This window comes from Lactuca saligna, chromosome 5, assembly GCF_052625555.1.
Source record: "Lactuca saligna cultivar CGN05327 chromosome 5, ASM5262555v1, whole genome shotgun sequence".
NCBI lineage: Eukaryota > Viridiplantae > Streptophyta > Magnoliopsida > Asterales > Asteraceae > Lactuca > Lactuca saligna.
In genome coordinates this window covers 207,644,905-207,659,072 of record NC_136421.1, presented here as the reverse complement: position 1 = coordinate 207,659,072, position 14,168 = coordinate 207,644,905, and the positions used below count along the sequence as shown (strand labels likewise).

General features: G+C 32.5%; 1 protein-coding gene across 1 annotated transcript; it reads left to right on the top strand.

Moving 5' to 3' along the window:
• Positions 1-8,208: 8,208 nt before the first annotated feature.
• Positions 8,209-10,428, top strand: LOC144998693 (rac-like GTP-binding protein ARAC7). The gene is made up of 8 exons (XM_078958428.1): positions 8,209-8,471; positions 8,758-8,845; positions 8,950-9,059; positions 9,211-9,274; positions 9,382-9,446; positions 9,587-9,652; positions 9,981-10,084; positions 10,222-10,428. The coding sequence occupies exons 1-8, from the start codon at positions 8,373-8,375 to the stop codon at positions 10,250-10,252; spliced, it is 627 nt and encodes a 208-aa protein (XP_078814554.1). The 5' UTR covers positions 8,209-8,372; the 3' UTR covers positions 10,253-10,428.
• The last annotated feature ends 3,740 nt before the right edge of the window (positions 10,429-14,168 follow it).

The window sequence follows — 14,168 nt, the reverse complement described above, 5'->3', positions numbered from 1 at the left end:
CCAGAAGTCATAAATACTGAGTTCACGTCATGAACACTGTTTTCACATCGTGAACTTTGACACAGTGTTGGGGTTCGCGCCCTGAACTTCAAAAATTCATAACATTCTCATACGAGCTCCATTTTCAACGTTCTTTTTTTCCATGCGTAGGTAAAAACAAGATCTACAACTTTCGTTTAGACTTCTTTGGCTAATTTTGATTTTAATTTTTATTATATTATTTTTAGTAGGCCGGGACAGGAAAACTCCGTTATAAACTCATAACTTCTTCATCCGATGTCCGTTTCGTCTGTCTTTTTGTCACACCCCCAAACCAGAACGGCAGAATCGTTCGAGGGCGGATGACTTCATGTAGTATCGAAATAGTTGAATACATAGTAAAGAAAGTAATACAACCATCATATATATAATTTAAAAGTTTACATTGTTGAAAGGTACTTGTTTCAAAAGAAATTACAATATTATGTCAATATGAAATTAAACTAACACCGCAGCGTCCCTTCTTCAAAAGTTGTAGTTTACCTGTATTACCGAATCCCTGAGAAATACAAGTGGTTTTGAAAGAGTAGGTCAGTATTTAAGCTGGTGAGTTCATAAGTATTTAGTGACAATGTTTGTATGAAATAGAATGAAAATGGTTTGTACATGTTTAAATGTTCCTAGAAAATCCCATATTTTCTACTATAGTAGATGGTAGTTTAATTGCTCCAAAACTGTAATACAATAGTGCTTTTAATGCCCAAAATAGTAGGTTTTTGTATAAATCGTTAAGGCATTTGAAAAACCCCGTAAATCAATGTGTTTTTAATACTCCATGTGAGTCTTATAATCATACTATTTAACCAGGATGCCTATAACAACGTTCTTCAGGCGTTGGAAAGTTATGACGTTTGCACCCCAGGCCTGCCGGCCTAGCTGTAGCTAACAACTTAGGTGCGGGATTGTCAATCCCATATAGATCTATATACAAGTATCATGCTCCCCCTACAAGGAATTTTGGTATATAATACAGAACTTAAAATGCATACTCGAAAGTACGTGAAATGTCTCACAAAACTTAGTATAAAACAGATTTACGTACGAAAATGTCCATTTGTTCTTGTATATGAAAATATCTCTTTGATATAGTGTTTCTAGATTGTAAATGTTCATGATTTTCTCGTAAACTATACCTTTTATAGTTTTTGAAAGTATGTGTTTCGTTCGTATAGTAAACCCTAGTGTAATATTCACTTGTTATGTAAAGTATAATATTTATAGTGACATAAATGATCACATATACTTAAAGTATAAATAAAGTGTTTGGTTCGTGTATATATATAAACATGTTTTATTTCCAAAAGACAAGATATTATTGAGAATATATATTACATACTAAAGTTCCCATGTAGTAGTTATGAATCACATATGATTTACTTGATAAAAAGAGTATATAGTGAAACTTTATGTTACACACGATAATAACCGTGTGTTTACTTGTATTTCCCCCCTCCCCCTTAAAAGTGTATAGAAAGCATTGATAAAACATTTGAAAGTGTAGTTTATATGGGTATGAACTCACTTGATAGATTGGAGAAAGCGAGATGAAAATCGAGTAGAACTTCGACTTGGAAGAGTTGATTTTTCTCGAGATTCTCGGGAATCTCGGGAGTCTTAGGAGTGTAGAACCTTCCTTCGAAACTTAAGTGTGAAAACCGGGGCTTCGGGAGGGCTTCGGGAGCTTAACCGCAGAGTTTCGGCACGAGAGATAGAAGAATGGAGCACCTAAACCCGACACCCCAAGAGTTTTATTTATAGGGGTGGATTTTGTGTGCCATGTCGTGGAAAAGGATGGACACGTCGTGGGGAGAAAATCCTATCCTCTTCCGTTTACAAGACGCCATCAGTCATGTTGCCACGTCGCAGCCAACTGTGCCACGTCGTGGCAAGCCTAACAGCCTCAGATTTTGGGTCTCGAACTTGTAAAATCTGTAATTTTCGCGTACGAGCTCTGTTTTCGACGTTCTTTATATGAAAGCGTAGGTGAGAATATACTCTACAACTATCGTTTAGACTTCGTCGGCTAATTTTGATTTTATTTTTAATTATTTATTTTTAACAGGCCGGACCTGGAGAAGTCCTTTTAAATTTCATAACTCCTTCATCTGATGACCATATTCGTCAGACTTTTTACCGTTGCGCTACTTTGGTTGAGACCTTCGATTCTTATTTAGGTTGTTTCCGTCAAAAGTCTCTCAATCTCTATTTTGAGTTTTTAGTTGTCTACTGCTATATCCGGATCGTGGAAAAATCATAACTTCCTCATACGAAGTCAGATTTGGACGTTCTTTTTATGTACGCTCACGATTTAATGATATCTACAACTTTCATTTAGATACTTAAAGCTAAAAACTATTGTATTGACTCTTTGCGTTTTTCGTTAATCGGTGTTGTCAGTTTTGTTGGAAATCTTAGAATGGTCACAACTTCTTCGTTATATCTCGGATTTTTGTGTTCTTAGTATTTCTGTAAACCTTGACACAATATCTAGCATAGTAGGTAACCTAATAGAGAGTTTTGTACATTTTAATTTCGAAGTTAATTTCATTAATTCAAAAGTGGTTACAATACTTGACTTTTTAGGTCATTACATAGAGTCGAAATATCGGGTTGTCACACTTTTTACCGTTGAACTACTATCAACGAGATCTTCGATTCTCATTTAGATTGTTTCGGATATAAATCCGTCAATCTCATATTCGAATTTCGGGCTGCATACTGCTAAGCTAAAACTTAGAAAAATCATAACTTCCTCATACGAAGTCAGATTTGGATGTTCTTTTTATGCACGCTCTCGGTTTAACGTATTCTACGAATTTCATTAGATCACTAAGGCCAAATAGCGCTCTAACATAAATTCACTATTAACGTCGTGTTGTGTCGTGTCGATTCTGTTGCGAAACTTCGACAGGTCATAACTTCTTCGTTATAACTCGGATTTCGACATTCTTTATATGTACGGAATCCTTGTAACATATACTACGAATTATTTAAGATTACTCCTTCTAAATAATATTCCATCAAAAAATCATTTTTGATGCTCATTGTCTCTAAATTGACTAGTCTTGATCTACGGGCGTTACAATTATCTCCCCCTTAGGATGATTACGTCCCGGAATCATCAATGAAAATAGGAATTGTATAATGATTCCATACTTTATATCTTTTCATTCAAGTTAATAATCATAACTTCTATGTTTCTTCAAATGAGTATCTAACTCTTGGACTTCTTGACCGCGAGCGATGCTCAATCTTGCATCTGCTCTTCGTACTATGTTGGACTTTCAATCGTAACCTATGAGTTGCAAAATAAATCCTTATTGAGGACTCCTTCTTCTTATTAGGATAAGTACTTTCCTTCAGTTATTGTAGCAGACCGATGGGTCATGTTCTAATGACCTCTCATCGTATGATGCAACGCTTAGACTCAAGTCTCTTAAAGTCAAATTCGAGAATGGAATATAACTTCGTTCATATTCTAATGTGATATAATCACATTTTAGCATGTAGCATTTCTAGCTACCAATTCCTCTAACAACGAGCGCGATGCTATTGATCGCATTGATTTCAATCTTCTGTCTTGAGTTAGATGTTACATCGAACTTGGTTCCATGAACCACGTAACAAACTCATCGTAGTCGGACTCAATTTGATATGACTACTAGGTTCGGAATAACAATCATCTCATTAGTCATTACCGAAATGATGGTAACGACATACTTGATTAAAAACAGAATCAATCACTAGATTCATGGTAACCTTGTGACTTTACATGATCCAAGCATGAGTCCTGTGCTTCCAGTAGTATAGATCTCTACTACTATTCACACTTACTCATACTCGTCCCAAGTATTGTCTCGTAGTCCCCAAGTCCTAAAATCATAAAACAATTTAACATATATGAATGTGTCCAATTAATCATACAAATTTTCCTAGACTCTACTAGGACTTCTTCCATGAGTATCTTAAATCATCAATTCTAATTCAACTCGGTTGGTGGTGGAAATTCCAGACGATGGGAAAACTTCAAGAATTACACCAACCATTTCATCATCCTGCCAATCGAAGGTGTACTTCAGACGTACCGTACTCATATAAACATTTCGTTATTTATCAGACATATTCTAAAGGCAAGATACCACTCTTAAGATATCTTCGGATAGGTGTCATTCAGTATCACAAGCCTTTCATTTCCTCCATTTACTCAATTCTCTATGATTCTTCTCCATAACTTTATGTACATCCAAGCAGACTTTTGGTGTACCGGGTGAGAATTTAAGATAAGAAAGCTTTATTTATGATAGACGTATAAATCTCCTTATCACTCTGAAACATTTACATGCTAGTTCTAATACCGTAGTCGTACACTTAGAATCCTAAATACATAAGGTTTCCAGATCTGGTCGGCAACAGACCATAGATCTGGAAAACAATTTCATATATGGCAAACATATAGCATTTAGCACATAAAAGCATTTTAGGCATCTTTCCTAAAATATACTAGTGCTCGTGTCAATTTAGGTGTACTACCTAACATATTTTAGATACAGATCATTACTTATCATTCTAAGTTTAAGTCTAGAAATTTCCTACAAATTCCTACTTCGCTTAAACTAATGCTCTAATACTAACTGTGACATCCCTATTTTCACAGCCAGAAAAGACCGATTTGTTTATGCTTTGTTTTAAAATCAGAGTAATCATTTAAAAAAAACTGTTGCGGAATTTGTTCCCAAAACAAAATGTGATAAGAATTTTTGTTGGATTAGTCTCTAAATCCATAACTATTTTTGTATGTATTTGACCCGACTGTGAGCATGTTTCTTTCGGGTTGCCTTCACACTGGTGACTAGACAGGATGACTGTTGAGGAGATAGGATGGTTTATTGTTAAGAATAATAAATTGGGGTATAAATATGATTTGTTATTATATTATATGAATAATATATTAATTTGGAATCATATTATTAATTAGTATTTAATCAGAAATTAATTAGGAATTAATTTCGGGATTAAAAGAATTAATTAAAAGTATAGGGTCTGTTTTGTAATTATTTGATAGTTGAGACTTTAGGCTATTGGATCACCTTTACAGACCAAAAACCTATGCTTTATTATATCACCAACTTTCCTTAATGTGTTCAAACGAACATCAAAACCAGCCTTCTTTGCATATCTTTTATAAAAATTAATTCCCTCATCCACATCTTTGAACCTCATTTCCTTAGTAGGTTTAAACTCTTCAGGAACATCTGGGTTAATATCATGCATAACCTCTGACATATAAAACTCTGATACATAACTTGAACTAGTCCTATTGTTTTAATTTGCATCATTATGGTTTGAACATTCACCTGTATGATCAAATATAGAAAACATTTTAATCATATATTATTATAAAAGAAACAATTGAATATACATAAATCAATGCAATTTAAAATCACATGTGATTGATAATAGAATTCCTTATATAATTATATGTGATTAAAAGAAATAATTGAACATATATAAACTAAAAATATGTCAATATTTATTCAAATATAAAAAATGAATAATCATATATGATTAACACTATATTAAACATAATGACTAAAAAACTAATTAATAATCACATAAGAATAACAAAACAGATTAAATTAACACTAATGAAATACTTATACTCACATGTGATTATATAAGGAATTTATTAGTAATCACATATAATTATATAAGGAATTCATTATCAATCACATGTGATTATACATTACATACATTGATATATATTAAATTCTAAAAAACATTAATGATTAAAAAAACTTGGTTATATAATCATAACAGATTAAATAAGTATTTAATTTTTTTTACCTGAAACACTAAAGTTTTCGATTTGATGACTAGAATGTTAAAAATCTTCATCCACGTAGTTTGTGATTTGATGACTTGAATGTTTAACATCTTCATTTTCATTTCTAAAGAAATTAACATTATCGCTTGTAAAAGACATTATGAAACAATAGAACCTGTCATTAACAACATAAAGAATTATTATTATAACATATATTAATAATATATGATTTAAATGACTAAAACATTTATGATTATAACATATATCAATCATATATGATTTTAAACATATATGACTAAAACATTTATGATTATAACATATATTAATCATATACGATTGAAAGAATTATATTATAGTTTATAACAAATACTTCATCATAGTGTCAGTTGAAGAGCATGATTGTTAGCTCAATGAGGGGAGCTTTTCGAGTCCAAAACTGAATCTTTTAAAGGCAATAACCAATCACATTAACAACAACTTTCTACTTTTGCATATGCATATGCAACAACACAAAAGCAGATAGTGTACATGTTGAAGGATGAGGAAACTACTGGAAAAAATTCTAATCACATGTGTTACACATGTTTTAGGTTTTTAAATGTTTTAGGTTTTTCTGCAATTATAAATGCAGCTACAAGGTAAGAATAGGCGTTTCATGAACAATATATTAAACCTACTCCTTTCGAACTCAAAGCTTTCGATTTATACTTCATAAATCCATTTACAATGCAAGAATCGACAATGAATGATCAAAATAATTTATGTAAATTGACAATTTTTAATTTTTTGATGAACAATATCTAAAACTTAACTCCTTTCGAATCAAAACGTTAAATAAATGATTCGATTACCAAAGTACATTAAATAAACACAAATCTGATAGTTTAATCATCAAACAAAATTATACAATGTGAATATTTTATACCTTTTGATAGAACGACCTGTTACCTAACTTCTTTGACGACGACGGCGCAATTACTTCTCTATAATAACCGAGGAAGAAAAAATCAACAAATTTTGTAAGAAGAATCTTAAAATAGCTAAGATTTAGAACAAATTCATAAAATTTGATGATAATAACTCAGTTCTCAATGATACTCTCGACCAAGCTTTCGTCAAAAAGGTAAAGAAAATCAGATGATAATATGGTAATAAGAACAAATTTACCAAAATAGCCCTGAACGCAATTAGAAAACAAAGGCGCGTGTTTTTTTGTACGCATATGCTAAAAAATGTTCTCAATATCAAAAATATTCTCATTTGAATATATATATATATATATATATATATATATATATATATATATATATATATATATATATATATATATATATATCTATATATATATATATATATATATATATATATATATCCTCCCTAATAAATAAAGAACTTTTTGCCACATGTCCTCTTCTCATTAATTTGGATACATGACATTTTCTAAAATTTTTGAATTTTCTATTTTCCATTATTTATTAGAAAATTTTATATATGTAATGTATTCAATAATTAAAACATCATTAATTTTAATAATTCAAAACTTTTTTCATTTTTCTTATAAATTCAAATTTTTCAAATTGTTAAAATTTTATATATATATTTTTTAAATAAACTCATGTAATACATGGGTATCACACCTAGTATATATATATATATATATATATATATATATATATATATATATATATATATATATATATATATATATATATATATATAACCGTTTTGGAAGAGGGCCTGCTTTGTGCAATTCAAATGAAAGGATCTTTTGTGGATTTCAAAATTTATTGAGGGACGACTAAAAGTCAAAAGGTCACCCAACTTCAATGTTTCCTGACTGCTTCAGATTTGAATTTTAATCACGGATGAAAAGATTTAAAAACTGTTACTATTTAAGCATTTATATTGTATAAAAAAGTATTTTCTTATAATTAATACGCAACTGTATTGTAATTTTTAAACAATGTGATAAAGTTTGTATATACTTTTAATTAGTTTATTATCTAATATAAAATTTCTTACAACTATATATATATATATATATATATATATATATATATATATATATATATTGTTATAATATACTTCCAGAGATTAATAACAAAATGAACATATCAATAAAAGTTTATAAAATTATAATTTTATCGTTTAATTGAACATTGAATACTATATCATCTAAATAACTTCAAAGGTTATCAAGTTTTTTAGGCCAAATGGAGTGTCTTTAGGTGGAAAATGGATTGTTTTTGCATAGTTTTGAATTGTGTCGCTGTTTAAAACATATATTAATTAAAAAATAACCTTTTTGGTATTTGCAGCTTAACTTTGCCTTAAAATTCTAAACTTGGGGCGGCATTTCTCTATCTGGACACATCTACAGAAGCTCTGTCTCTTTGTCTTTGTCTTAAATATACCCTTTTCTTCGCCATTGTCTTCCTCTTCCCAACATTGTTCTTCACTTCGCTTTTTCAACACATTTCGATTTCTTATCAACAATCAGAAGCTTAGAATGAGTGCTTCGAAGTTCATAAAATGTGTTTGTGTTGGCGATGGAGCCGTTGGCAAGACTTGTATGCTCATTTGTTATACCAGTAACAAGTTCCCCACTGTCAGTCTCTCTCTCTCTCTCTCTCTCTCTCTCTCTCTCTCGTGTGTATTTCTTGAAAGAATCAAGTGTAATGTATAAGTCAACAGAGCATGATTGCGATGAATTTGTTGATTCCAACACTAAAGAAAACGATTTTAGCTCTTGATAATTTGTGGGTATCTCGCAAAATGTAATTTAACTTAATCATCTTGAAGATTACATCATGTTGGATTGCTCGAATTTTCGGGTTTCTTCCATTAAAGGTTGTATCTTTGGGCACTTTATCTTAATATCTCTTAATTTGCAGGATTATATCCCAACAGTATTTGACAATTTCAGTGCGAACGTAGCTGTGGATGGAAGTATAGTGAACTTGGGACTTTGGGATACTGCTGGTATGCTGTTAAAGATCCAATTATCAGAGTCTTTATTGTCACTTTCGAATCGTTAGGGTTTACTTTCTTGATTTCTGACAAAAAAAAAAGCTTGAATCTTTTAGGTCAAGAAGATTATAGCAGATTAAGGCCATTAAGCTACAGAGGTGCAGACATTTTTGTATTAGCCTTCTCTTTAATGAGTAGAGCAAGTTACGAAAATGTCCTCAAGAAGGTAGAGTCCGCTTTTAGATTTCTACCTTTGATCTTTCTTGTTTCAAATTACGTAATAAAAAAATCTTTTTTTTTTTTTGTAAAAGAAGAAGAAGATACCCTTTTGATCTGTTAAATTTGTTGAATTTTTTTTAATTTGAATGTTGTTACAGTGGATGCCGGAGCTTCGAAGGTTTGCACCCGATGTTCCAGTTGTACTTGTGGGGACAAAATTAGGTATAATTTTCTTTCTTGTGTATAATATTTGTATTTTAGTTATAATCAAGATTTCTTGAAAACTAAGCATATAATCAAGAAACCTTTTCTTGTCTTTCTTCACGTAGATCTTCGTGATGACAAGGGATATTTAGCTGATCATAGTGGTTCTAATCCTATCACATATGCCCAGGTACTAAATCATCAAATCTTCTAACTTTAACATTCAAACCCATTAACCCAATAAATTTCCAAATTCAAAATCCGTGTTTTAAGTCGCTTTAAATTTTGTTAGATTGTAACCTAAATCTAATGAGTTAATGATGTTTATAGGGAGAGGAACTGAGGAAACAAATTGGTGCAGTTGCTTATGTCGAATGTAGCTCCAAGACTCAACAGGTACTCCATATATTATTTTTTGTAGTTATATCATATAATATGGACAAACTTAAATTTACTGCCTTTGATAAATGATGTTTTTAAAAATATTTGAGAAAATGACGTTGAATGGAGGGAAATTTTGTATATAGTTAGAAAACAATATGGAAAGTTGCATTTCCTTCACTTTTTCTATTAAGTCGTTCTTTCTGTAACTTTTTCTATTAAGTCGTTCTTTCTGTAACTTTTTCTATTAAGTCGTTCTTTCTGTAACTTTTTCTCTTTCTGTAACTTTTTCTATTAAGTCGTTCTTTCTGTATTAATCTTGTATCTGTTCATGTCTAATCAGAATGTCAAAGCAGTGTTCGACACAGCAATCAAGGTCATTTTACAACCTCCAAGGAGGATGGAGGTGACAACGAGACACAAAAGGCGCAAAAGCTCTAGTTGCTTGTAAGTATTATTGTTTCATTTGTTTATTTGAAAATTAAGTTAAGCTAAGGTTGAAGGTTGTAGGATTCGAACATGGTTCAGCTAGGCCACCTTGAATTATTATTATTATTTTTTTATATTTTGTGTGGTGATGGCAGGGGCATGGTGTGTGGAAGTTGTGCTGCTTAGAAAGGTTCATCTGTGGATGAATTTGACGAAGTTTTCAAAATTTTCTTGTTCATTGTTAAGTATTTGGTTTTATGTGTTATTGTAAATTTTTGTTGTTTGGTGATCGTTGTTTTAGTAGATGTGTTGCAAACTTGATTGAAATTATCTTGAAGTTCAAATAGTTTAGTTTTATAGTATGTGATATATATTATTTTTTAGTTTTAATTTTCTAAATTGATAAAACCAAAATAGTCAAATTGATTAATTTGTTATGCTAAAATAACACGTGTCCATTGAATCCTTTACATCATAATTATACCGGAAAAACATAAAAAGTTAATTAAAATGCAACAAAAAGGAAAATAACAAAAGGGATTGTCCTTGGGTTTTTTTTTTTTTTTCTTTCTAAATTAACGCATTGTCTATATTAGGATAAATTGTGTCAAATAACAAAATATTTGCTTATTACTTGATGTTTTAATCTTTTTAATCCACAATATAAGTAAACTTGGATCAAAAGGTCTTTGGCTTAGTGGTATTAGAAAAATAACATGAGGGATTGTCCTTGATTTTTTTTCCTAAACTAATACAATATTTATTAGGATAAATTGTGTCGAATCGTACTATCACCGTCAATTGGCTTAAACTATGCGTAAAAATATTTCGAATGATGGTTTTTTTTTTCCATACATGGTATATTGCACATATATTAATATAGTTGTGCAATTTGAACTAAAAAAATTGCGGAAGAAATATGGGTAAATTTACAAGTTATTAACTATGCCATTAGGACACGACTGCGACATGCCTACTAGACGGAGTTCAACTTGATTTACGTTTGAAAGTATTTAACAACAAAATTGTATTTGAAAGCTTTTCGTGTTAGAGGAAAAATGTCAAACGTGTTCATAGTTAGGGGTGAACATAGACGGGTACCTGTCATATTTAACTGGAACCGGAACTGGAACCAGAACCAACAGTTCCTAGAAAGTTGGAACCGGGACCAGCGGTTCCATGACAGTTCCGGTTCCTAAAACGGGTATTATATTCCAATGCTCACCCCTATTGTGCCACATCACATGCTACATAAGCAAATTGTGTTATAACACCACGTGAGAAAGTAGACAACAAGATGCAACATCAACTTTTTGAGAATAAATATGTTTTTTTTTTTTTTACTTTTTCGTTTTTTTACTTTTAATCACTAACAGGAATATATTTTTATAAAACATAACGTTTAAAAAAAAAAAGACATAATATTTAAAAATAAAATTACAATTACAGTTAAAAAAAAACATAAATTTAAACCTAAATTCCTAACTAAAATACCATTCAAATTACTCCTAAAATCCTAATTAATCCAAATACTTCTTCCTAATTTGATCATTCATGACTTGTAGCACCGTTAGATCTTGAGGCGCCAAACCCTTCTCGTTAGTTCGAAGAATTGACAAGTATTGTGTCATTAGCTCTCTATCTTTTTGATAATGCTTCTCTCGTGTCTGTCTTTCTAGGAACTCCAAATGATGACGTTTCTAGTCATTTTTTTCTTTTATTAATAAATTGTGCCCGTCGAATTTCGCTCTCATTTCCGTCGCCTCTTTTGCTTTCGCCTCCACCTCCTCCGCATGTCTTGCAGCGCACTTCACTTTGTCGGGTCCGAGCGGTCATCGTGGTGAGATATCTCTTGGATATCATCTGGGATCTCATCATCGTCGGCATTTAGGTCGATGTGAGTCCGTGTGTCCGACACACCAACTGAGCTCGAATTGCGAGACCTTTTGGATTGAACCTCCGACGATGTAGGCGTTTTATTCCACTTTGGATCCGCTCGCAACAACTCCCATGATTTTTCAAAGTCGAAAACATGTCTCATTTCGATCCGGTATTGTTCCTTAGCAGATCTGAACAAATCAAAGTCGTTGGTTCCGCTTTGCTGTTGCGCCTCAAGGTGGTTGTAAATGTCATTGAATTTGTTGCACCGCTTAGTTATTTGACCCCATTTGCTGCTCAACATGTCATTGTTGCGATACGGATTTTTCTTCAAAATAGCGTGAATCTTGTCGCGCACCGCCCCCTAATAAGCTCATTTCTTCATTCCATTTCCGTGGAGTTCGTCTTTTGAAGTAGCACACCAAGTCACCGTCAAAGAATATTCATCCTCTGGTGTCCACCATTATAGAACGTTTGTATTTTATGTTTCAACCGCTATCGATTTCCATTTCGATTTTCCTTTCCCTTTCCCTCTCCTACTACCTCCCGCTTCCACTAATGGTTGTGTTGTAAGCGATGGTTGGTTGTTTGTTTGTTGCATCGAAGCAAAAAGTAAGGAAAAGATTTTGTTGTAAAATTAGGTTTTGACCAAATAGATTTTGTTGAAGGTAGTGTGAGTTGGAAAATTGCAGTGGTGGTGAAGCGTATATAGTGTTTGTGGTGATCCTTGAGACGATAAAAGGTTGAAATAAAATATAAAGATAAGGGTAAATTACACCATTCATCCCTTGTACAAATGTTAGAAAACGTGTTTAGTCCCTATTTTCAAAAATTAACTCGGACCATCCCTCATTCGTTTAAAACTTGCACGTTTCATCCCTATGGACATAAAAAGACCATTTTGCCCTTATTTATTTATTTTTTAATTTTCTTTTTATATGTTTATTATTTTTAGATTAAAAAAAAAGACAAAACAATAAATAAACATACATGAACCCACCCCTCCTCGCTTCCCCCTCCTACGTATTCCTCTACCTTTGTCCCCCATTCTCAGCCACTCCTAACGTTGGCGAAGCCCCATCAACCCTACTTTCACCTTCACCCAAATGCGATAAACCAAAACCGGACCAGTCGATCTTAATCCTCCTCCAATCGCCTTTATCAAACCCTAAAACTCAAGAAGGAACTGTACATGGAATCATCAACAACACCACAATCACCACCACCATCTCATATCTCCACTCAACCCTAAGTCGTCTCTCGTTTTAACTGTTCTCAATTTGCAACAAATTAGAAGATCAAAAAAGAAAGAAGTAAGTTTCCATTTATCCTTTCCCCAATTTCCTTTCTACTTCTTTGAATTTATTCGGTCATCTTTCTCACTTTGTCTCATAGACTGCCAGCACCTGCTCCAATCACCACCAGTCATTACTCAAACCTCAAAAAATGAAACCTGAACCTACAAATGAAACCAAACTAAACCCTAAACTTATAAATCAAAGATGATGGAGATTCAGATCGGAGAAGCGGGTTCTTATCGAACCAAAATCTTCTCCATCAACAACGGAGACGGAAATGTGATCACATTCTGGGGGATGTTTAAGATGGTTTTTAAGGGCTGATTTGGTTGTTTTTAGGCGGTTTTGGTAAAGATATAGTTTAGAAATTGGGGGGATAGAGATGGTTAGCTTCGAGAGTAATATAAGGTAGATGGTAGTTGTTGTTTGCAGTCAATGAACTGATGATGTTCGAATGGTGTAGGTTGTACGAAGGTGGTTCCGACTGTGGTGGATTTTCCAATTTTGAAGTTATGGTTTAAATTAGGTGTTGGTTGCAGTTTGTGATGATGAATAGGGGTGCAACAAGGGTGTTCCGATGGTGATGTAACTCATCAGAGGAGGAGGTAGGAAGTTGGTGGTAGGTTTTAAGTTGTTATAAGGTATATGTTTGACGAAGAAGGGTTGAATTAGGAAGTTGGCGATGGATGTATGGTGTTTGAGAGATGTAGGTGGTGTTCATCCGATAATTTGTTAAATTTTTTGTTTTTTTTTTTTTTAATTTTGAATATTGACCGTTGCAAACGGTCATTAAGCCCAACGTCTCCCTTGTTTTCCCGTTTCAATATGTCACAACGGCCACGAGAATTGCTCGACGAGATGCAACGAGTAGGGGGTGTTCCACCCGTTATGACCGCGTTTCCGCCTTCCACCTCATCCAGATCGTT